The sequence below is a fragment of the Lonchura striata genome, chromosome 1A, assembly GCF_050655825.1.
Source record: "Lonchura striata isolate lonStrDom1 chromosome 1A, ASM5065582v1, whole genome shotgun sequence".
NCBI classification, from domain to species: Eukaryota; Metazoa; Chordata; class Aves; order Passeriformes; family Estrildidae; genus Lonchura; species Lonchura striata.
Window position 1 is genome coordinate 7326882 of NC_140741.1, and position 17319 is coordinate 7344200.

The 17319-nt window shown below is 41.1% G+C and overlaps 1 protein-coding gene across 4 annotated transcripts in view; it reads right to left on the reverse strand.

Annotated features, from left to right (window-relative positions):
- Window positions 1-694: 694 nt before the first annotated feature.
- Window positions 695-17319, reverse strand: part of STK38L (serine/threonine kinase 38 like) — a 45356-nt gene continuing 28731 nt past the window's right edge. For all 4 annotated transcript variants that reach the window (XM_021538682.4, XM_077783183.2, XM_085569766.1 and 1 more), the window contains exons 3-14: window positions 17203-17254; window positions 15818-15940; window positions 15186-15269; window positions 13428-13551; window positions 12728-12882; window positions 11764-11866; window positions 11096-11157; window positions 9537-9654; window positions 9240-9363; window positions 6896-6991; window positions 5926-6017; window positions 695-4750 (exon numbers count right to left, since the gene is read on the reverse strand). In XM_021538682.4, coding sequence (XP_021394357.1) covers window positions 4623-4750; window positions 5926-6017; window positions 6896-6991; window positions 9240-9363; window positions 9537-9654; window positions 11096-11157; window positions 11764-11866; window positions 12728-12882; window positions 13428-13551; window positions 15186-15269; window positions 15818-15940; window positions 17203-17254 — 1261 coding nt within the window. In that variant the 3' untranslated portion in view covers window positions 695-4622. The remainder of the gene's footprint in view (window positions 4751-5925; window positions 6018-6895; window positions 6992-9239; window positions 9364-9536; window positions 9655-11095; window positions 11158-11763; window positions 11867-12727; window positions 12883-13427; window positions 13552-15185; window positions 15270-15817; window positions 15941-17202; window positions 17255-17319) is intronic.

Here is a 17319-nt window from a genome sequence, read left to right on the forward strand (position 1 = left end):
TAGCCTTCATATTTGCCATTCAAGCGCTTTTTCTGAGGAATACCTGATTTGGTAATGCAAGGAGGTAAAGAACTAAACCTGTATTTCCTTACGATGTGTAGCTCTACCATACAATCATGCACAGTGAAGGGAAGAAAAGGGTGATCCCATTAAATAGAATTAGCAAAATTTTTGTTGTATTTTTACCTTTACTGAGAGCAGCAATTCTGGAGTGGAGGGAGAGAGGCCTCCTAATGTTCTCAGGAGGGCTCCAGACAATGTCTGCTCACTTCTCATGGCTTTCAGCTGCTCCACTCTGATCATCTTTTTACACAACTTTCACTGCTTCTGCTGCTGCTCTGAACTTGGCAGGGAAAGTGGAACAGTAGGACAGAAAGGCTTCTATATAATGGATCAAAGGATACAACTGCCCCTGGAAGCCTTTCCTGGATGAATTACAGCCTATGGGGAAGGTAAGACTCTGGAGAAGAATCAGTACCCATTTGAAATTAGCTTCTTCACGTGACTGCAGGTGGGACAAGTCAAAGAATATTTGCTTTCTCTACTTTCTGATTGAGTGCAACAACACTGGGGTGTTTTGTTGTCCGTGGAATTCAAGATGAGAATCCACAAAATAGGATCTCAATTCCTTTGATGTCTCCAATTCTGGAAAAGAAATCCAGTACGCTGGGGTGAAAGAAACAAAAACTGCAACTTTACAAAAAGAATGCTACTTTTATTCTCAAATGCTGTAAAAAGCCTCATATAAATTTTTATAATGCTTCTATGTAACTTTCCCAACCACAACTAATGAAACAGTCTAGGAAAAATATAGCAGTTGCCATTTTGACTCCAAGAACGAGCTGCTGTGAGATCCCAACAGTAAAAGGACAAGGTACAGTGTGTTACAACGCCTGTAGTTGCCTGTGTTACTAAGAAAGTGAGAGCACTTCCTAAGCATTACTGGGCTAGACTGCAGCATGCCCTGCTTGCTGGGCACAGGAGGAATGCCACCCCTGGGGAAGGAGCTGAAAGCTGAGTGCTATTCCCAGTGCCCATTCCTGGTGCCCTCTAGCTGAACTTCCCCCTGGCAGATAAGTTGCCCTTATCCCAGACTGTCTCCAGCGGCTCAGGTGGGGAACAATTGACCTATAAAAATAACACTTCTATAACTCTCCAGCAAGGCAAATTGAACAGTGCAAATGCAGTATTAACAAGAATTTGATTTCTGAATGCTGGCAATTTTTTCAAACTCCTTCTGCACATGAGACAACCTCTGCTGATGTCCTGTACCTAAGGCCACTCGCTCATGATTGGAGATGGAACGAAGTGCAAAAGCTCAGCTGCAGTTCCCAATCCAAGCTTCCTCCCCACTTTCAGGGAATTCCAATTCAGAATTTGGATTCAGGCTCTCCACTTCCATCAAGTTTTCCCTGCTGGAATAGGTAAATGTCCCAGCAAACCTCTGATAACAATTTGCATACACAATTCCACGTTTTAACAAAAGTTTAACAAAACATACTTCCAGAAAATAAATTTTCACATGGTTGCAATCATCAAGCCATTTCAGGATCTTTGGTACTCCAAGAATAAGAAAAATAAATGGCACAGTGACAAACATTGCCAGAGGAAAACACACAACCATCCAAAGGAATCAGACAGAAAAAAACCTCCAAAATTAAAGATATGTTGCACTTCCATTGTTTTTTGAAAGCCAGTGTAGATTAATCTGCTGTTCTCTTTAATCAATTACAGTGTCACAGTTTCACCTTTAGAAAAAAAAAACCCTATCATCCTAAAAGCAGTAGTTAATATTGTTTAACTTGACTTACTGATTAACATAATGCTATGTTTACAAAAAAAATTTAAAAACTCAACTATCACAATACAGGAGTTTATGCTAGATAGGCTGCAGGCTGTTTCCTTATGGATATAACTCCTATGTGAGCACTGATATGATTAATCATCTGCAGTTTTAAATTAGTATTATCTTTAGTGTTGCAAGTAGAAGGGTTGAGCTTTTTCCCAAGTTTGTAAACCAGTGAGTATGTACAGACAGAGTTGTTTAATAGATAGCTTTAAATTAAATGTGTATTTTTCTGCCCTCCCCTAAGCCCCACAAGAAAAAAAAAATCACCAGTAACACTGAGCATCTGCAGTTTCCATGAAACTGAGCTTGTCTCAACAGGTTTGAGCAAAGACTTCTTTGCAGTTAATGGGGTTACTGTGCTCTTCTGAGAGGTGGTGGTTCCAGGAATTCCAATTCCAGTGCACACGGTGCCCCATGGATGAGACTGGAAATTAAAACCAATGAAAACTATTTTGAATAGCAGTGTCCTTTGAGGCCAAGTTTGCATCTCAGGAGTTTTTTTCTCCTGCCTGAGCTTCTCCATTTTGGAGTCTAGGCCTTAAGGAAAGGCATTTCCTTTCCTGAGAAGCCTCAGGATCTGTAGAACAATGCCTGAAAGGTGGATTTAAGTGAGTTATTGTTTTTCTATAGCCTTTGGATGGCCACAGGTTGAGCCTCAGCATTCTGACAAGGCTAAGAACAACACCAGAGAATTTTTAAGGAACTTGCCCCAACAGCAGTACAGGGATGCTAACTGGTTTAAGGTCTGGGAAGCAAATCTGGGAGATCAAGGAGCTGTTCCCACCTCAGTCCAGCATTTAGGCAGCTCAGCTTAGCTTTACTCTTAACACTGGATGGGCCTGAGGCAGTGGCTACTTCTCTTTGAGGAACTGAAGACTGAAACTGTTTGGTATAAACAACAGACATTAGATGCTTCAGGGGAGACAAAACCATGGAGGAAAGGCTGGATCAGGGATCTTGGCTGAATCAGGGAAGAATACCTGCCCATCACAGGCACTGATGCACAGAAACCTTGCTGACAAATGGGCTCTTTATGCAACAGATCAACATTCCAGTATGTTTTTCAGAGTATACAAATAATTCAGAACAGCTGACAGTGCCTAACACTAAATATTTCTCTAAGTAGTTCCCATATTGCTACCAAAGTCTGTCCAGTGGAATCTTTCCTGCTGTATGCCAAAACATCCTGTGCTCCACTCAGAGGAGGCTGCAGAGGTTTTAGGGTGCCTTTCACTGGTGTTCAGAGGAGGGAGACAGCAACAGTGACTCTGCTTGTTCAGTCACTGGGGAATTGTTCATTGCTGTACATCTCTTGACCAGAAAATGACAGCAGAGATTCTGCTGTACTGTGACAGATTCAAAGCCCTGCAGACAAGCTGTAAGTACAGGCAGAGAATTAATATCTGGCAGTGACCAGATAATTGCAAACTGCTTAGGCAATACAACTCAGTCCTGAACTACTGCTGGGCTGATGAACAAAACCAGAGCCTGCACATGGAGGTATTTCTGCTTCTGCTTCCTCTGCCTGGAGAAAGGAGACCTGGCTTGGCTGTCAGCTTGTCACCATCCTGCAGACTGGCCACAAGAACATTTAGCTGGTCCCTGGAAATTGGGCTGCAGCTGATCCCTTCTAATCCCATGGCCATGCCAGGTGGAAATCTTGGAAGAAAAGGAGTCCACTGGAGAGTCTGAATCTAGTGAGACACTCCATTTCCTCTATGTGAGCAGAAGCTGCAATTCTGGAGAGGTTAGAGTAGGATCCCTTCTGCCTGCAGCTGCTCAGGGAGGCAAGAAAAGAAAAAGCACCAATCTGATCACTTCTCTAGAACACATTTTGCACAGAGAGAAGAGAATGTTTGAATTATGAGCAGCTCAAAGATGATCTGCTTTAGAGCAGAGGCAGGAATGCAGTCTTGGAAACTCTGCCATCTCCTCAAAACTTCATATAAGAACCCTTCCCTTCTGCTAAAAATATTGATACTTTTTACTCAGATTACATTTTTTTTTCTGAAATTGCCAGCAAGCATCATCACTTCTAACAGCAATACTGCCAATGATCATTTAAAGCAGAAATACCATTAAACAGATCACAGGGACTGCCTCACTGCCACACACTGTGGGAAAAAGGACAAAAGGGATAATGATGAAAGGCTGATAAAGTCCTGCACTCAGGGCAAGAGCGGGCACACAGGACACAAGGAGGCCCAGAGAACACTGCTATTTAAAGTAATTCCATGTGCTACACTCATGGGGGATCTGCAGACCACAAATGGAACACCCTTGAACAACTGCTCAGAGAGGTTTGCAAATGTGGACAGTTTTCTTTATACTCCATATCTAAACCCCACCAGCTGAGCAGTACAACAACAATGCTGCATCAAATGATATGTTTCCCTCCTGGGTGGATTAGATGGTTTACAGTACAAACAAAGCCACAGTACAGAGAGGCATAATTAACCGTTATCCACACGTAGGCAGTGCAGGAAAAGCGATGCACGTTCCTTTTATTCCAGTACCTTTGTATAATAAAGTTAACAAAATATTCAAATATTAAAAAAAAAAAAAAAGGGAAAAAAAAGGAAAAAAAAAAAAAAAGCCAGCTGGCACTGCCAACTAATTCCTGTAGTAGTCTTAGAAATCCTAATCCTGTAGAATTTCTGTGTGAAATCGATGCGCACCAGTCGATGTGTTGATAACTAACGCCAAGCGGGCCTGGTGATGCAGCTACCTGAGGTTTGTGTTTGCAATTTCCTTTGGGGGGTTGTGTTCTGTTTCACAACTTCCCAGCTTTCATGTAGGAAGGGATGGAGCCACGCTGGGTGAGCCCTTCAAACCTCTTGTAGGTGTAATTGAGGAAAACCCAGTCTTTGGATTTGTAGTCAGGTTCCGTTGTGTTTGGCACTAGAATTCAGAAACAAAAGCAAACACACATTAAGAGTTAAACCCAGGCTGCTTCTGAGAGGACTTTTCACAGAGCTAAACAGCCCTGAACTCTTATTTCCTTAGTCAGCAGAAACTCCTGGAAGAAATCCTGTTTCTAAACAGGTCAGTTGCCTTTTGTCAATGGTCTGAGTTATAATTTCAGCACAGAACTCTTAAGCAGAAAAAGGGGGGGTTTTGTTTTGCCTTTTAAAAAAAAATTATGTCTACACACTCTACCAGGTTTCTAAACCTTGGCAGAAGCCTCTAACACACCCACAGGATACACCATTACAAACCTCACGACATTTCTGATGTTCTGACTTTTAGGTATCTACATGTACAGTACCATTTTCAGTGGGTCTGAAATGCCAAAATAATATAAATGTTCTTGGCATTATACAAATACGGATTTAACCGGCTTAGGCACTGGAGATGTGTTGCTTTGCATCAAAAGGACAAACTTCCTCACCATTAAATAAAGGCCATTACTGAAAAAAAAAACCAAAAAACAACAGCTTTTGGATAATTCTTATGGCTGTTAACACAGCTGCACTTAGCAGACAGCAATTAATCACTGTTAAGCATCTGCCAATCTTCAAGTAACTGAAAACAATGAGACATGGGACTACTTGTATGTCATAGAACAAAGCCTTTTACACATGAAAATTTCCTGTAACTTGCCAAAAGAAATCAACAACTTAAAAAAACCCTGAAGTGATTTACAGAGCAACTCAGGTTCATCAAATACTGCATGAAATAATCAACTGTCTGAAAATTCTTACCCACAAATATCTCAACAATTATGTTTGGCACAAACCTCAAAAGTCACTGAAGATGAAAAGCAAATCAGTGCATGATATTGTACCAGAACCTGGTTAGGCAGGCTGCTTGGCAGAAAACTCCACTGCTTTTTGTGCTCACTACTGTGCAAACCATTTTTACCTAGAGTTTGGACTCTTAAAATCTCTGGGCTTTGCAGCTATGAGAGATCACAGGTTTACATTCATATTTCAAAGAAAATATAAAGACTGGATCTATAGATGAACTTGGTTGGGGCATCAGAAAAATTAATATAAACAACAACAACAAAGGCATCTGTGCAGTCTTCCGGCATGTCACAGATGGAGATTTGGAATTTACAATGGCAGTCTCACCTGGCTGTAAAATGTCTGACTCAGGAAATTCATCGAAGTTGGAAGTATCATCAATACTTTTGATTTCTATAGGGATTGCAGCTGGTCTTTCCCTGCAAATACAGACAAATGCCAGGAGAGTGAATATTAGGAAATGATACATTAAGTTCCAGTTTGAACGTAGCTTTTTACACTTACAACTTTCCCTAATGCAGAGCACAAGGGTTCCACTGAGTGCATCACAGATGAATCTGACTCTGCTGTTTGCTGACACCTTGGGGAGATTTTTTGGTTCCCTGTCCCCATTGGTGTCTTCCTGGCAGGCTTGGAGCAAACATCTTTAAGTGAGAGAGCATCCCACACTTGTCTGCCACACAGCTATCACCCTGATCTTGTCACCAGCCACCACTGTGGTTACCCTGTTTTACAAACCCAGCCCAGCAGGATTGTACTTGCAACCAGAGCTTTACAATTCCAGTGCTGATGAGCCTGGACCACATCCAAAACCTTTGGACTGTAGCTGCTCTTTGTGACACTCAGCATCTCCCTCCCAAACCAGGCTGACTCTGCTTCAGCACCTCCACAGTCAGGGAGACCTTGAAGGAGTTCTAAGGTGGCTTTTGAAAATGCCCAAGGAATCTGTGCCAGCAAAACATTCACACTGGGACACAGCACCGTGGGAAAAGCAGTGATTTACACCTCTAAACTCACCACAGTTCTAATTACTACACTTACAATTAAATCCACAGCCACCCTACAACCATTTCTTTCCATTCTGGGCAGTCTGGAACAATCTGAGGTATCTAAAAGTCAGTTAAACTCTGACCATTTCTATTCATGTCAGCAAGGCCAGAAAACCTTCAGTGTTAACTCCCTACTGCCTTTCTAATGAAAGATAAATTGGAAAAAATTGTCCTTGACATCACACTGCATGAAATTCTTGCTTTCATGGCTTTTACTCTCCCTGTAAAACACATGTGTATATATATACCTGATATGTCCCCAGTCTACTCCTTCAAAAAATGGATGACTTTTTATTTCCTCTACTCCGTTGCTACCAATTCTGTTTTCTGAGTCGATACAAAACCTGGAAAAGGGGAAAAAACAAAGCGAATATTATGATAAATTCCAACAGAAGCAACAGTATCCTGTATCAAGAATTTCAAGAAGTTCTGTCAAACTGTTCCATCACTTGGGGTAACATCAAAGCAGCCCACTGCATCTGGGAGAGAAGGGAAACAGCAGAAGCAGAACATTGTTAAATCACAAAAGAAAAAGCTATGATGCCAATAACTGACACCTTTTCTAAACTGCTGTATCCCCATCTCCCAGGTTTGTGAAAAGCTGCTGCATGTTCTGGTCCTGGTAAGATCACTTTGGAATGGAGGCTTAAATCCCTACTACTGAGAACTGCCCTAGCATGCTCTCAACTATTTTAAATAAACATCCCCATCTCACAGTCAAACTAAGAAGAATAGATACACTTAGTAAATCAGGACTGCTCTCTGATGTCTGTTTTGGAATCCCAGTGAGCCAGGCCATTCCAAACGTGTCATATTCCTATTATTCCCCTTCCCTCTCCTCAGAGGTGCAGGTGGTACAAAGACTCAGGACCTGTTTCTGATACAGCCCTGCTGCATAACCTCTGCTCAGACCCCACAAGAAATTGTTGGTTTATGAGAAGCAGGCATGAAATAGCAGGAAGGAAAAGGTGATATTGGAGACAGAGGATTGGCAAGATGGGGACTGTTACCAGCTCCAGCAGACCAGAAGGAAAAGCCTAAAATCCTAAAGAAGGAAAATAGGCAGGTGGAAGCTCTCTGACAGCAACACAGTGACCTCAGGGATTTGTTCCAGGGAGAAGCAGAGGCTGACCCTTCTCCTCTGGACTGGAAAAGCCTTTTAAGTATCCTATCCAGGAGATGGGAATACCAGCATTTGCCTAGGAATTCAATAAATCCCAGCCATCTTCTGCATGTGTAGCACAGCAGGTTAGGCTATAAATGGTACCCAGTTATAAATTAAAGTTCTTTTGCTTGTAGTTGGGTGTCAGTGGGGAACAAAACCTGCCTGTATCTGTATTGCAGCCCAGCAGGCTGGGTGGTGGCAAGGATTAACAACAGACCTCAAACCTGTAAGAACACTCAGCCACAGGATTTGTCAGGCTTTGTCTGAACTTGAGCTTGTTTTAGTTTGGATTTATCTCTCTCCATAGCCCTTTAGCATTGTCTGCATCTCCTTTTAAGCTAAAAGATACATTGCCTAACTTGTCCAAGCTGTAATGGACAAAGTACCCAAAATGCCCAGGGTGGTTGCTGTCCAACCTGTTTTGACCTCATTTTAATAGATTACCCATAACTAAGATGTTTTACCCCAGTTTTAACCCTTCTACTTGTGTAGGCAATGATAAATTCAAGTAGTCTTTGTGTAAGTAGATGCATGAGCAAGACATGCTAACAAATACACTGAAATCTCTTAAAATTCCCCAAACACTGTTAGGATTGAGGAGGAAGAAATCCTCAGCAGTAATGCTCTGCTCAGCAGAGAGCTTGGGATGCTGACAAGGAAGGTTGAGCAGAACAGTAGAGAAATAGATACTGAAAATGCAATATTAACTGTTTGACACAGACTCATTCACGAGGATTAGTGACAATTCAATTATTTGAGCTGTTAGTATTGCTAGCTGGATGCAGGATAACTGTTTGGTGTATTTGTTATGTTTTTGTAGGTTACTGGAGCACTGCTGGAACTAATTATGAATTCTAGTTTTGTGAAGCATGTTCCCCTTTTTGCCTGTAACAAAATTGTATAAATCTGTAACATTAGCTTTGAAAAGGAAAAAAAGGGGAAAAAAAAAAAAATCAAACCCAAAACCAATGTACTCCCCCCAAACCCTCCCAGGACAAGAGAGCATTTCTGCCTGAGCTTGTCCCCAAAACCCTCACAAAAGCCTCAGTGCAAACTAAAAACTGGCATTTTGAAAGAAGTCAATAAATCCAAAATATCCCAGTATTTCTGTCCAGTGAATTAAATACTGGTGAGAGGTTTCTTTCTTGCCACCTCAGAGAAGAAAAAAGTTCTGTGTTGATCACTTTCTTTTTTGGTCTGCTCTGTTTCTCCTTATACCATGGTACAAATCAAGATCATTCCAGCTTATTCATTCATGTTAAACAAGTGGCAAAGGGAAAAAGACTTTACAAATCCATCAAGGATGGTGACAGAAGAAACCAGCCTTTTCTCCAAAATAAAGCTTCCTTGACACACAACAGAAATTTACCCTGATGGAAGATGACCCTGGCTGGGCAAGAGGCCAGAACTGGGTTTTTCTTACTGACCTTAGAATTAAATCCTTTGCTTTCTCTGAAATGGGCACCTCTGGAGGAAATACCAATGTTTCTTTCCAGTTCATAACTTTCCTGTAAGTCTCTTGTGGCGTTTCTGAGCAGAAAGGTGGATACCCTGCACAAACAAACAAACAATTAATAAACTTTTTTCCAGGAGAGCAGTGACCTGGGCCTCTGCTTTTGTCACTGGGGCTCCCAAATATAACAAGTATTAGCCAGGGGTTTGCTCGTCTCAACAAATGGTTCTGTTACCTTTGAACAACTCTTAAGTTGGGGTTTTTAACATACCTATTAGCATTTCATACATAATCACTCCCAAAGACCACCAGTCACACAGCTTGTTGTACCCAGTCTGCATAAACACTTCTGGAGCAATATAGTCTGGGGTTCCCACAGTAGAATATGCCTGGAAAAAAAGAATAATCTCTTTAAAAGAGAAATACTGTGGTTTTAAAAGGTATTTTGCAAGACCTTTTCCTGGGGATTTGCATACAGGATCTTGTTGTTTGGGTGAGCAAGAATGCTTAATTTGAGAATTTACAGAAACTCAAGTCCCAAGAATATTACTCTTCTATATTAATAAACACAGAGAACCTCAAAAATAAATGGAAATCATCCTCTTTAACATGATGAAATCACAGAATATTGCAACTGCAATATCAGAAGGTCACCTTAGCTTAAGTTTCAGGTAGCTGCATTACAAAAATACCCAAGAAGTCCTATTGTTGTTGTCTTTGTTTATTTTTAAAGGCATAATCAATGGGATATTCCCAAGTGTGACACTTATGATACACAAGCCATGTATTGGGAATTTTTTACTGATGAAAAATCTTCAATGGGGCAGGATGGAGAGAAAAAAACCCAAAATCCAACAAAAAAAACCCCTTAAAGACCATAAAAATCCTGCAAAAGCAGTTTTGCCACAAAAATATTTTACTTTAATTTGTCTGACCTTAAAGAAACACTTTGAACAGACCCGAGATATTTAGGACTGAACCAGTGGAAAACCAAAAATGTGGCTCCTTTTCCAATAGTGTTGATGCAAATTGTCATTTTGGCCTTTTATTGCCTCTGTGGCACTGTTCTTCACCACACAGTTCTGCCACATCAGCCTTTACTGGACTTGAGATAAATTATTTTTGAGATCTAATTCCAGGCTGGAATGAGGCTGTGAAATACAGCCCCACGAGGCAGTGTGGTGGCTGCAATGTAATCTCATTTTATTTCATGAGGAAAGAAGAGACCACAAAAAGCTTTGGGGGAATTCTGCAGTAGATCACTTTTGAAAAAGGGTCTGGAAAAATAAAGGGTTCCAAAATCTGACAGCTGAGGTTTTTTTGGTGAAAATCATGGGCAGGCATGAAAGTCTGAAATGCCATGACTGACAGACACCTTGCTTTGGTTCAGTTTATGCCACAAGTCCCCCATCCTCACCACAAACCCAGGCTGGAGCACTCCAGCAGCAGCACCCTCCCACAGCCTGTCCCCCACATTTCCATTTAGCAGATTGAGCTCTCTGGATAGGAATCCTGCAGCCACACATCTGCTTGTGACTGAGCTGCAGGAATCAGAGCCAGGAGTCTACACACGGCTTGGCCACGGGGCCAAGGACACCTGAGGGCTTGGGACAGATGCTCACGAGGCAAACAAAGGCATAGAGAAGAGCAGAGTCTGCTATTCCAGCCTGGACCCACTTTTGAGTTAGTTGTGATTTTGGGAGCTTCTAGAGAGCCACATATGAGGGCCTTGCAGGTTTTAAAAACCTGGAGCATTAGCACTGAGTTTTAACACTTTCTGTAACTAGTTTAAAAGCAATCCAAGAATTATATGTTATTTAATTAACTCACCAGCTGTCTCCTGTTCTTCTTCCATGTTTCTGCTTTCCTCTTTGAGTTCATATTCTGAAATGCTAATTTACAAAGCAGTTATTAAATAACAAACGTATTTGTGAGAATTAAGAGAAAAAAGATTTACAGGGCTCCAGTTTTAAATAACTATTTTGTGTATTTGGAACCCTAGTCTAGAAACAAATACTTGATTATAACTGAAAATGGGACCATGAGAATAACTACTGTCCAATGCATACCTGAAACTAACGTAAGTAGGACACACATCAGCAATTCTAAATTAGAACTTGCTAAAATTTTAGATCAGCTTCTGAAAAGTTTCATGAGACTGTCACTAACTTCAGTCCTTTTGGCACATGGAACCCATGCCCATCCTGAAAGAACAGTTCTGGAACCTCACTAACATTATGAAAAACACATTAAAATATAGTTACATTGCATTATGAGTGTTCATATCTGTGTATGAATGTGCAAAACTCATGACCACTGCAGAAATCATAATTTCTTGCCTGTGAAATGCTCCCATGACCCAGAAACGAGCATTTCCAGTTTTCCAATTAAATGCAATCAGCCTGCCCCATCTTGCTTATCCCAGCAGAAACACAGGTACAATGTACAGCTGCAGCTCAAAACCATTTACATGTTAAACTAGGACAGCTCATACTCACAGAAGTCACTTGGTGGGTTGTGTGTGAGGTTCCTGTAGAACTCTGTTCTGTGGGCTTTCTTTAAACCTGTGCAGAGCCCAAAATCAGACAGCTTTACATGACCCTAAAAAAACAATCAGAGAACACAAAATCATTATTTAGATACGTAGTGCTTGAAAAAAAAAAAGGGCTTTAATCACTGCACACACCCTCTCAGGCCATGATGGACTGGCACAGGACAAGCAGGGAAGCAAAGACTGAACCTTGGTGTACTGGAAGGGTCTGTTTTCCCTCCAACAGGCTATGGCCTCCCAGAAATAGCTATATCTACAATTTCTCAACAGCTGAGGGCAGCTACTTTGCCTGGTTTTGTTTTGAACTGCATACCACTGTGGCTGAGAAAGCCTCCAGGACAAAATTCCTTTGCTTTGTTTTGATAGTAACCTTGGCTTTAATCAGGTTTCCAGACATCAGTGCAGATAGAACCCATCAAACCTGACAGACCTGTGCATGCTGTGATAATTCCCGGCCTCCAAGATCTTAAAGATCTTCTCCAACCTAGATAATTCCATGATTTGGTGATGCTTACTGGGTGCATTTCACAGCCAGCATGGTCAGTCTAACCAAGGGAGTCTCCACAGGTCAGTGGGTGATGAAATAAATGGAACTGAGGGAATTTAACATTTAGCATTGTCTAAATTGTTCACAGCTACTTCAAGATGCATGAAAGGAATGATGCACCTTTTAATGTGTCTGAATATCAGAGTCTGGTCATCCTGAGTGGGTTTTCTCCCTTAAAATGGTTCAAAGGCTTCTGAGTAAGATTTGGCTTTGTTTAAACATATTGGTGTTCTCCAAGTAAAATACAATGGGCACTCCCTGCCTTCCCTCCAGCCAGTTTAAACCTCTGGGGTGGCCCCAGTGGCTCCCACTGCTCCTCAGCAGGATCTTGGAAGCACCAGCATTTTGTGAGCCCAGTACATGCCTTAGCATCCAGCAGGAGATTGTCTGGCTTGATGTCCCTGTGGATAAATCCCAGCTGGTGAATGGCATCAATGGCCAACACTGTCTCAGAAATGTAAAACTGGGTCTCCTCCTCTGATAAAGTGTCCTTCTTCATTAGTAAGGTCATCATATCACCTCATCAAAGAGAAGAAAATACAGCTTAGGGATCAGAACATTTTAAATCACAAAACTCTAAGAAACCCCAGCAGAATCCAAATTTAACCTTGTAACTGGCCTTATAGTTACTAATCATAAAACTATTACTGCAAGGACCTACAAACCCAACTCACTATTTTTAGTTGAAAATCCTAAATAGGAATTTTAATTGAACAGCCTGGGAAAACACAGTGGATTTTTACACATGTTAAATTTATTGCACAAACTGTTTGAACAAGGGCTTTTCTTTTGGTTTGTTTTTACTGATAACAGCCTCAGTCATAGAAAGCAGAAATTTCTATTAGAATAATTACTTAATTCAAGTCCATTTAATACCCCTTCAACCTTTTTCCTTCCCCTAAAAATCAGGAATAGTCACATGACTGGAACTTCATTTAAAAGAGTGTTAACATGTTTATTTTCACAAATTATACAACATTTTTTTTTCTAATATTTTATAAAGCTGCCAACAAAAGCTAAGGAAGAAATACCTGTATCACCTGATGCCACAACACCCAGCTTACCTCCAGGTAAAAACTCCATGATCAGGTAAAGGTTCCTTTTATCCTGGAAGCTGTAAAACATTTTCACTACCCAGGCTCCATCTGCTTCAACCAAAATATCTCTTTCTGCTCTGATATGGGCCACCTAAAATTTAAAAAAAAAAAAATTATTAAAGGGCAAATATTGAAATATTTAAACAAGGAACAGCACATTACATCCTAGCCCTACAGCATATTTTCATGACCTTTAGCAAAGGAACCGTTTTTCTACCTCTTTCCATACTCATATTTTCTATTATTTTTTACAGGATCCTAGGGTTTCTCTAGAAACACAAAGCACAGCTTGTTAAGATGGTTCTGTTTGTTAGAAAGACCTGACAAAGCTGGTGGAAAAAGTGCAAGTTCAGGAATATCTGACCTTACTCAGGATATTCAAGTTCCAGCTAAGATTTTGGAAAATACATGGAAAGCTGCTACCCCATCATTTGCTGGAAATTAAGAATAATGGAGATTGGGTGGAGGGGTGTGTCTTTTCACTACAACATACCCTCATCCTGGAGGAAAAATTAAAGATATATGCATGGAAAAATATTTCTTGACAGCTGTAAGAAAAGCAGCAATCTTCTGCATCTGTTCCCAGTTCTACTGGTGAGGAACATCTTCCCATGAATCTTGTCACAGGGCTGCATGGGGCAAAGGTTCTCCCTCTACAGGCGACACTCCAGCCAGGATTTATCTGGCTTTATTTTGTCTCATTATAAAGTATTTCCTTCCACCCTCATCTCCACAATGCAGCTCTAAAATACAGCAGGAAAACTTTGCTTAAAAATAGACAGGATTTCTCTCAGTGCTACCAGGCTTGGGGAAAAAAAATATTAGAAATTCCTTTTTTTTTTTTTTAAACACGCGTCCTCTGTTGCCTCTGCACAGAACAAGGCAGGCCATGAAAATTGCAGCAAATAAACACTGGCCAGGAAAGGTCACTGTTCCAAACTGAATGCAGAGTGTGAGCTCAGAGCTCCTTCCCACATCAGGTTCTGAAATGGGGGCAGCACCACACAAGTCCTGGCTGCTCTGCACACCCTGCTGCTCCTCTGGTTCCCTAAATTCAGGGCATGAGCTGCAGCAGACAAAATAATCTGTGCCAGGAAAAAAAAAAAGTATCACTATTGCCAGGAAATGATGTGCAAATGATGGGTAAGGTTTGGATAGTATGAAAAAAGTCCTTTTATCTCCTGAGACAGCCACACTTGATTTCTTTGCTTTGTGATGCTAAAGTACTTGCTGTGTCCTCACAGTGAATTGCTAGCTAAAAAGTAAAAGCAAAAACCAAACCAAACTAACAAAATTAAAACTAATAAACCCCAAACGAGATGAACCCAACTATAAAGCAAACCCAAGGAAGACAATGCTGATGAACAATGTGATTTTTGCTGGTTTTCTTTAAACGAAAACATCAAATACGTCCAGTTTTACTTTTGCACAAGATTATTTCTCCAGAAGCATTTTCCTTGAAATGCAGTTTTACAGATTCAATAAGCTCCGTGTTGATAAGGGGAGAAAAAGAAAATCTTTGTCACTGTTCCAAACTGGTTGTAAATAAAGTATTTTTTTAAATGCAGTTGCATGACCTTATTTCCTAACTTCTGCTGCTTTTGTGCTGTGGTAGCAACACCACAGACCCTTTGGACTGCCAGACTATTGTATGGGTTTTCAAAGGTGGAAAACATTGTCTAGAAAGGCTAAGTTTGAAATTTAGGGGACTTATGGATCACAAACCTGCTCTTTCTCCAGCATATCTGCTTTTCTCAGTATCTTCATTGCATAAATGTGACCTGTATCCTTCTTCTGAACGAGGCGGACCTTTACCAAGAGAGAGAACCCAGTCAGTCTTCTCTGCCTCAGAAATCCACTGGAACCCTCCCAATTGCCAAGTATGGAAAAGTTCTCTTGTTAAATATTTCAAAACATATTTTAGTATTATAAATTTTGAAAAGGAATTATTCTGGACCATGTACAACACTAACACGAACAAGGGACAGTTTTTGTTTAAGGAAAAGTCAGCAGGCACAGTGAATTCTGGGTAGCTTGGACTGTGTAGGTTAAAATTCAGGAGGAGAAACAACTGATGTGACAGAGGGCAGAAAGGTTTATCAAGAGGGGTTGTGCCACTGCAAATCCATAATTGCAGAGGGCCATGTGGGCAACATCAGTGTGGGATGCCATGGGAATATAAGTGTCTTTCCAGAAGCCTTGGGAAATGAATGCATGGCATTAATCACCACACTCATCACACTTGGAGAACGGTACAAAAAGCTGCAATACAGCAATTAATTAAATTGTCATTAGAATGTTTAATTACAGTGGTCAATCCCATTTTAATTGCATGTTCAAGCAAGAATGTCACAAACCTCCCCAAATGCTCCTCTTCCTATGACTTTCAAGGATTCAAAGTCATCCAAGCCGAGCCTGGTCCTCTTGAGGCGCAGGAACTCTGTTTCCTTGCGAGCGTGCTGTGACCTGCGCAGCTTTTTCTGAGGACACAGACATAGGAATCTGTCAGTCATGTGGCAGAAGACAGTCAAGATATGCACCCACCCTTCCTGGGAAGTTGTTCTCTGGAATCCCAGCAGGAGAAAGACTGCTCTTTCTACATTTCTTTCTGAATTTCTCAGAGTATAATCCTTGAGTATGGCTTTCTACAGAAGCCTCAGGCACAGTTTCGCCTTTTTTTTGGTGGGTGGTGGTATCTTATTTTTATTACTTAGTTATTAAAAAAAATTTATGAAGAAAAACTATCATACTGGTTCAAACAAAATGTATCAGTCCCAAGGCCAAAGTAACCGCCTGAGGCAAGGATTCTTAATTTTGGGCAGTGTGAAGGATCAATAAAAGCTGAAACTTGTACCCTAAGTGATGACAGGTAACAAGGAGCTCAGCAAGCAGCAGAGGCCCTGGTTACAGACCTACAACAAAATCCATTTGGTTTATGTCAGGCAAACAACCGATTCTGAAAGAAAAATCTGTCCAAATGCCATAATCTATTTTGTCTGATGAAAATGTCACCGTGATTCACCTCAAGAGAAGACAAATACTGCACCCAAAGACGCTGAGAGCTCAGAGTCTGCTAAGGAGGTGTCTGGATCAGGCACCTGCCAGACTCCGTGCTGGGATTACAGCATCCTTTAAAGCCACAAGATGGCAATACACACCCACACTCATTTTCCCACTTCTCAGGAGTTACAGCAGCAGCAAAAACTGCAGAAGGACTGAGACACTCTTCCTACTTATTTCCCAGCTTATCCTGAAGGCAGACATGGTGTAATGGACCTCAGAAAAGCAACTTATTGGCTGAAGTTCTGTGAGGTGGCAACCAGACTGAGATCCTTCCTCATCTGTGTCCAAAAGGAGCAAAGGTATGATGGTTTATTGTTTAAATCAAGAAAAAACAGGTCAGCATTTTGCTTTCTACCCATTTCTAACCACATACCACTTTTTCCCCTTACCAAATACAACAGCAAGCAATTTTTATCTTTGTAAAGCTTGCTAGCTACTTGTTGTGGCCATGTCTCATCAGAACTACAGGTAGCATGAAAAGCCTTGGATAGCTATTTCAAGTATCAGTCAAGCTTATTCCCAGCTTCCCTAACATAAACAGGTTATTAACAGGGGCAACACTCATGTACAGAATAAAACCTGTCATGCTGGCTGATGTTTCTGTGAGCTCTTCAAATGCCCATTTGAAGCAGTGGGACAAGAGCAAAGCAGTTTCTAAGGTTACTTAAGCAGTACTTACCTCCTCATCTGCAAGGCCTTCCTCTTCCATAGCCACTTCCAGCTTCTTCTGTCTGCCAAGGAGAGAAACAGAGGATTGCACCTTTTATTATTTATTAAAACCAAACATAACACCACA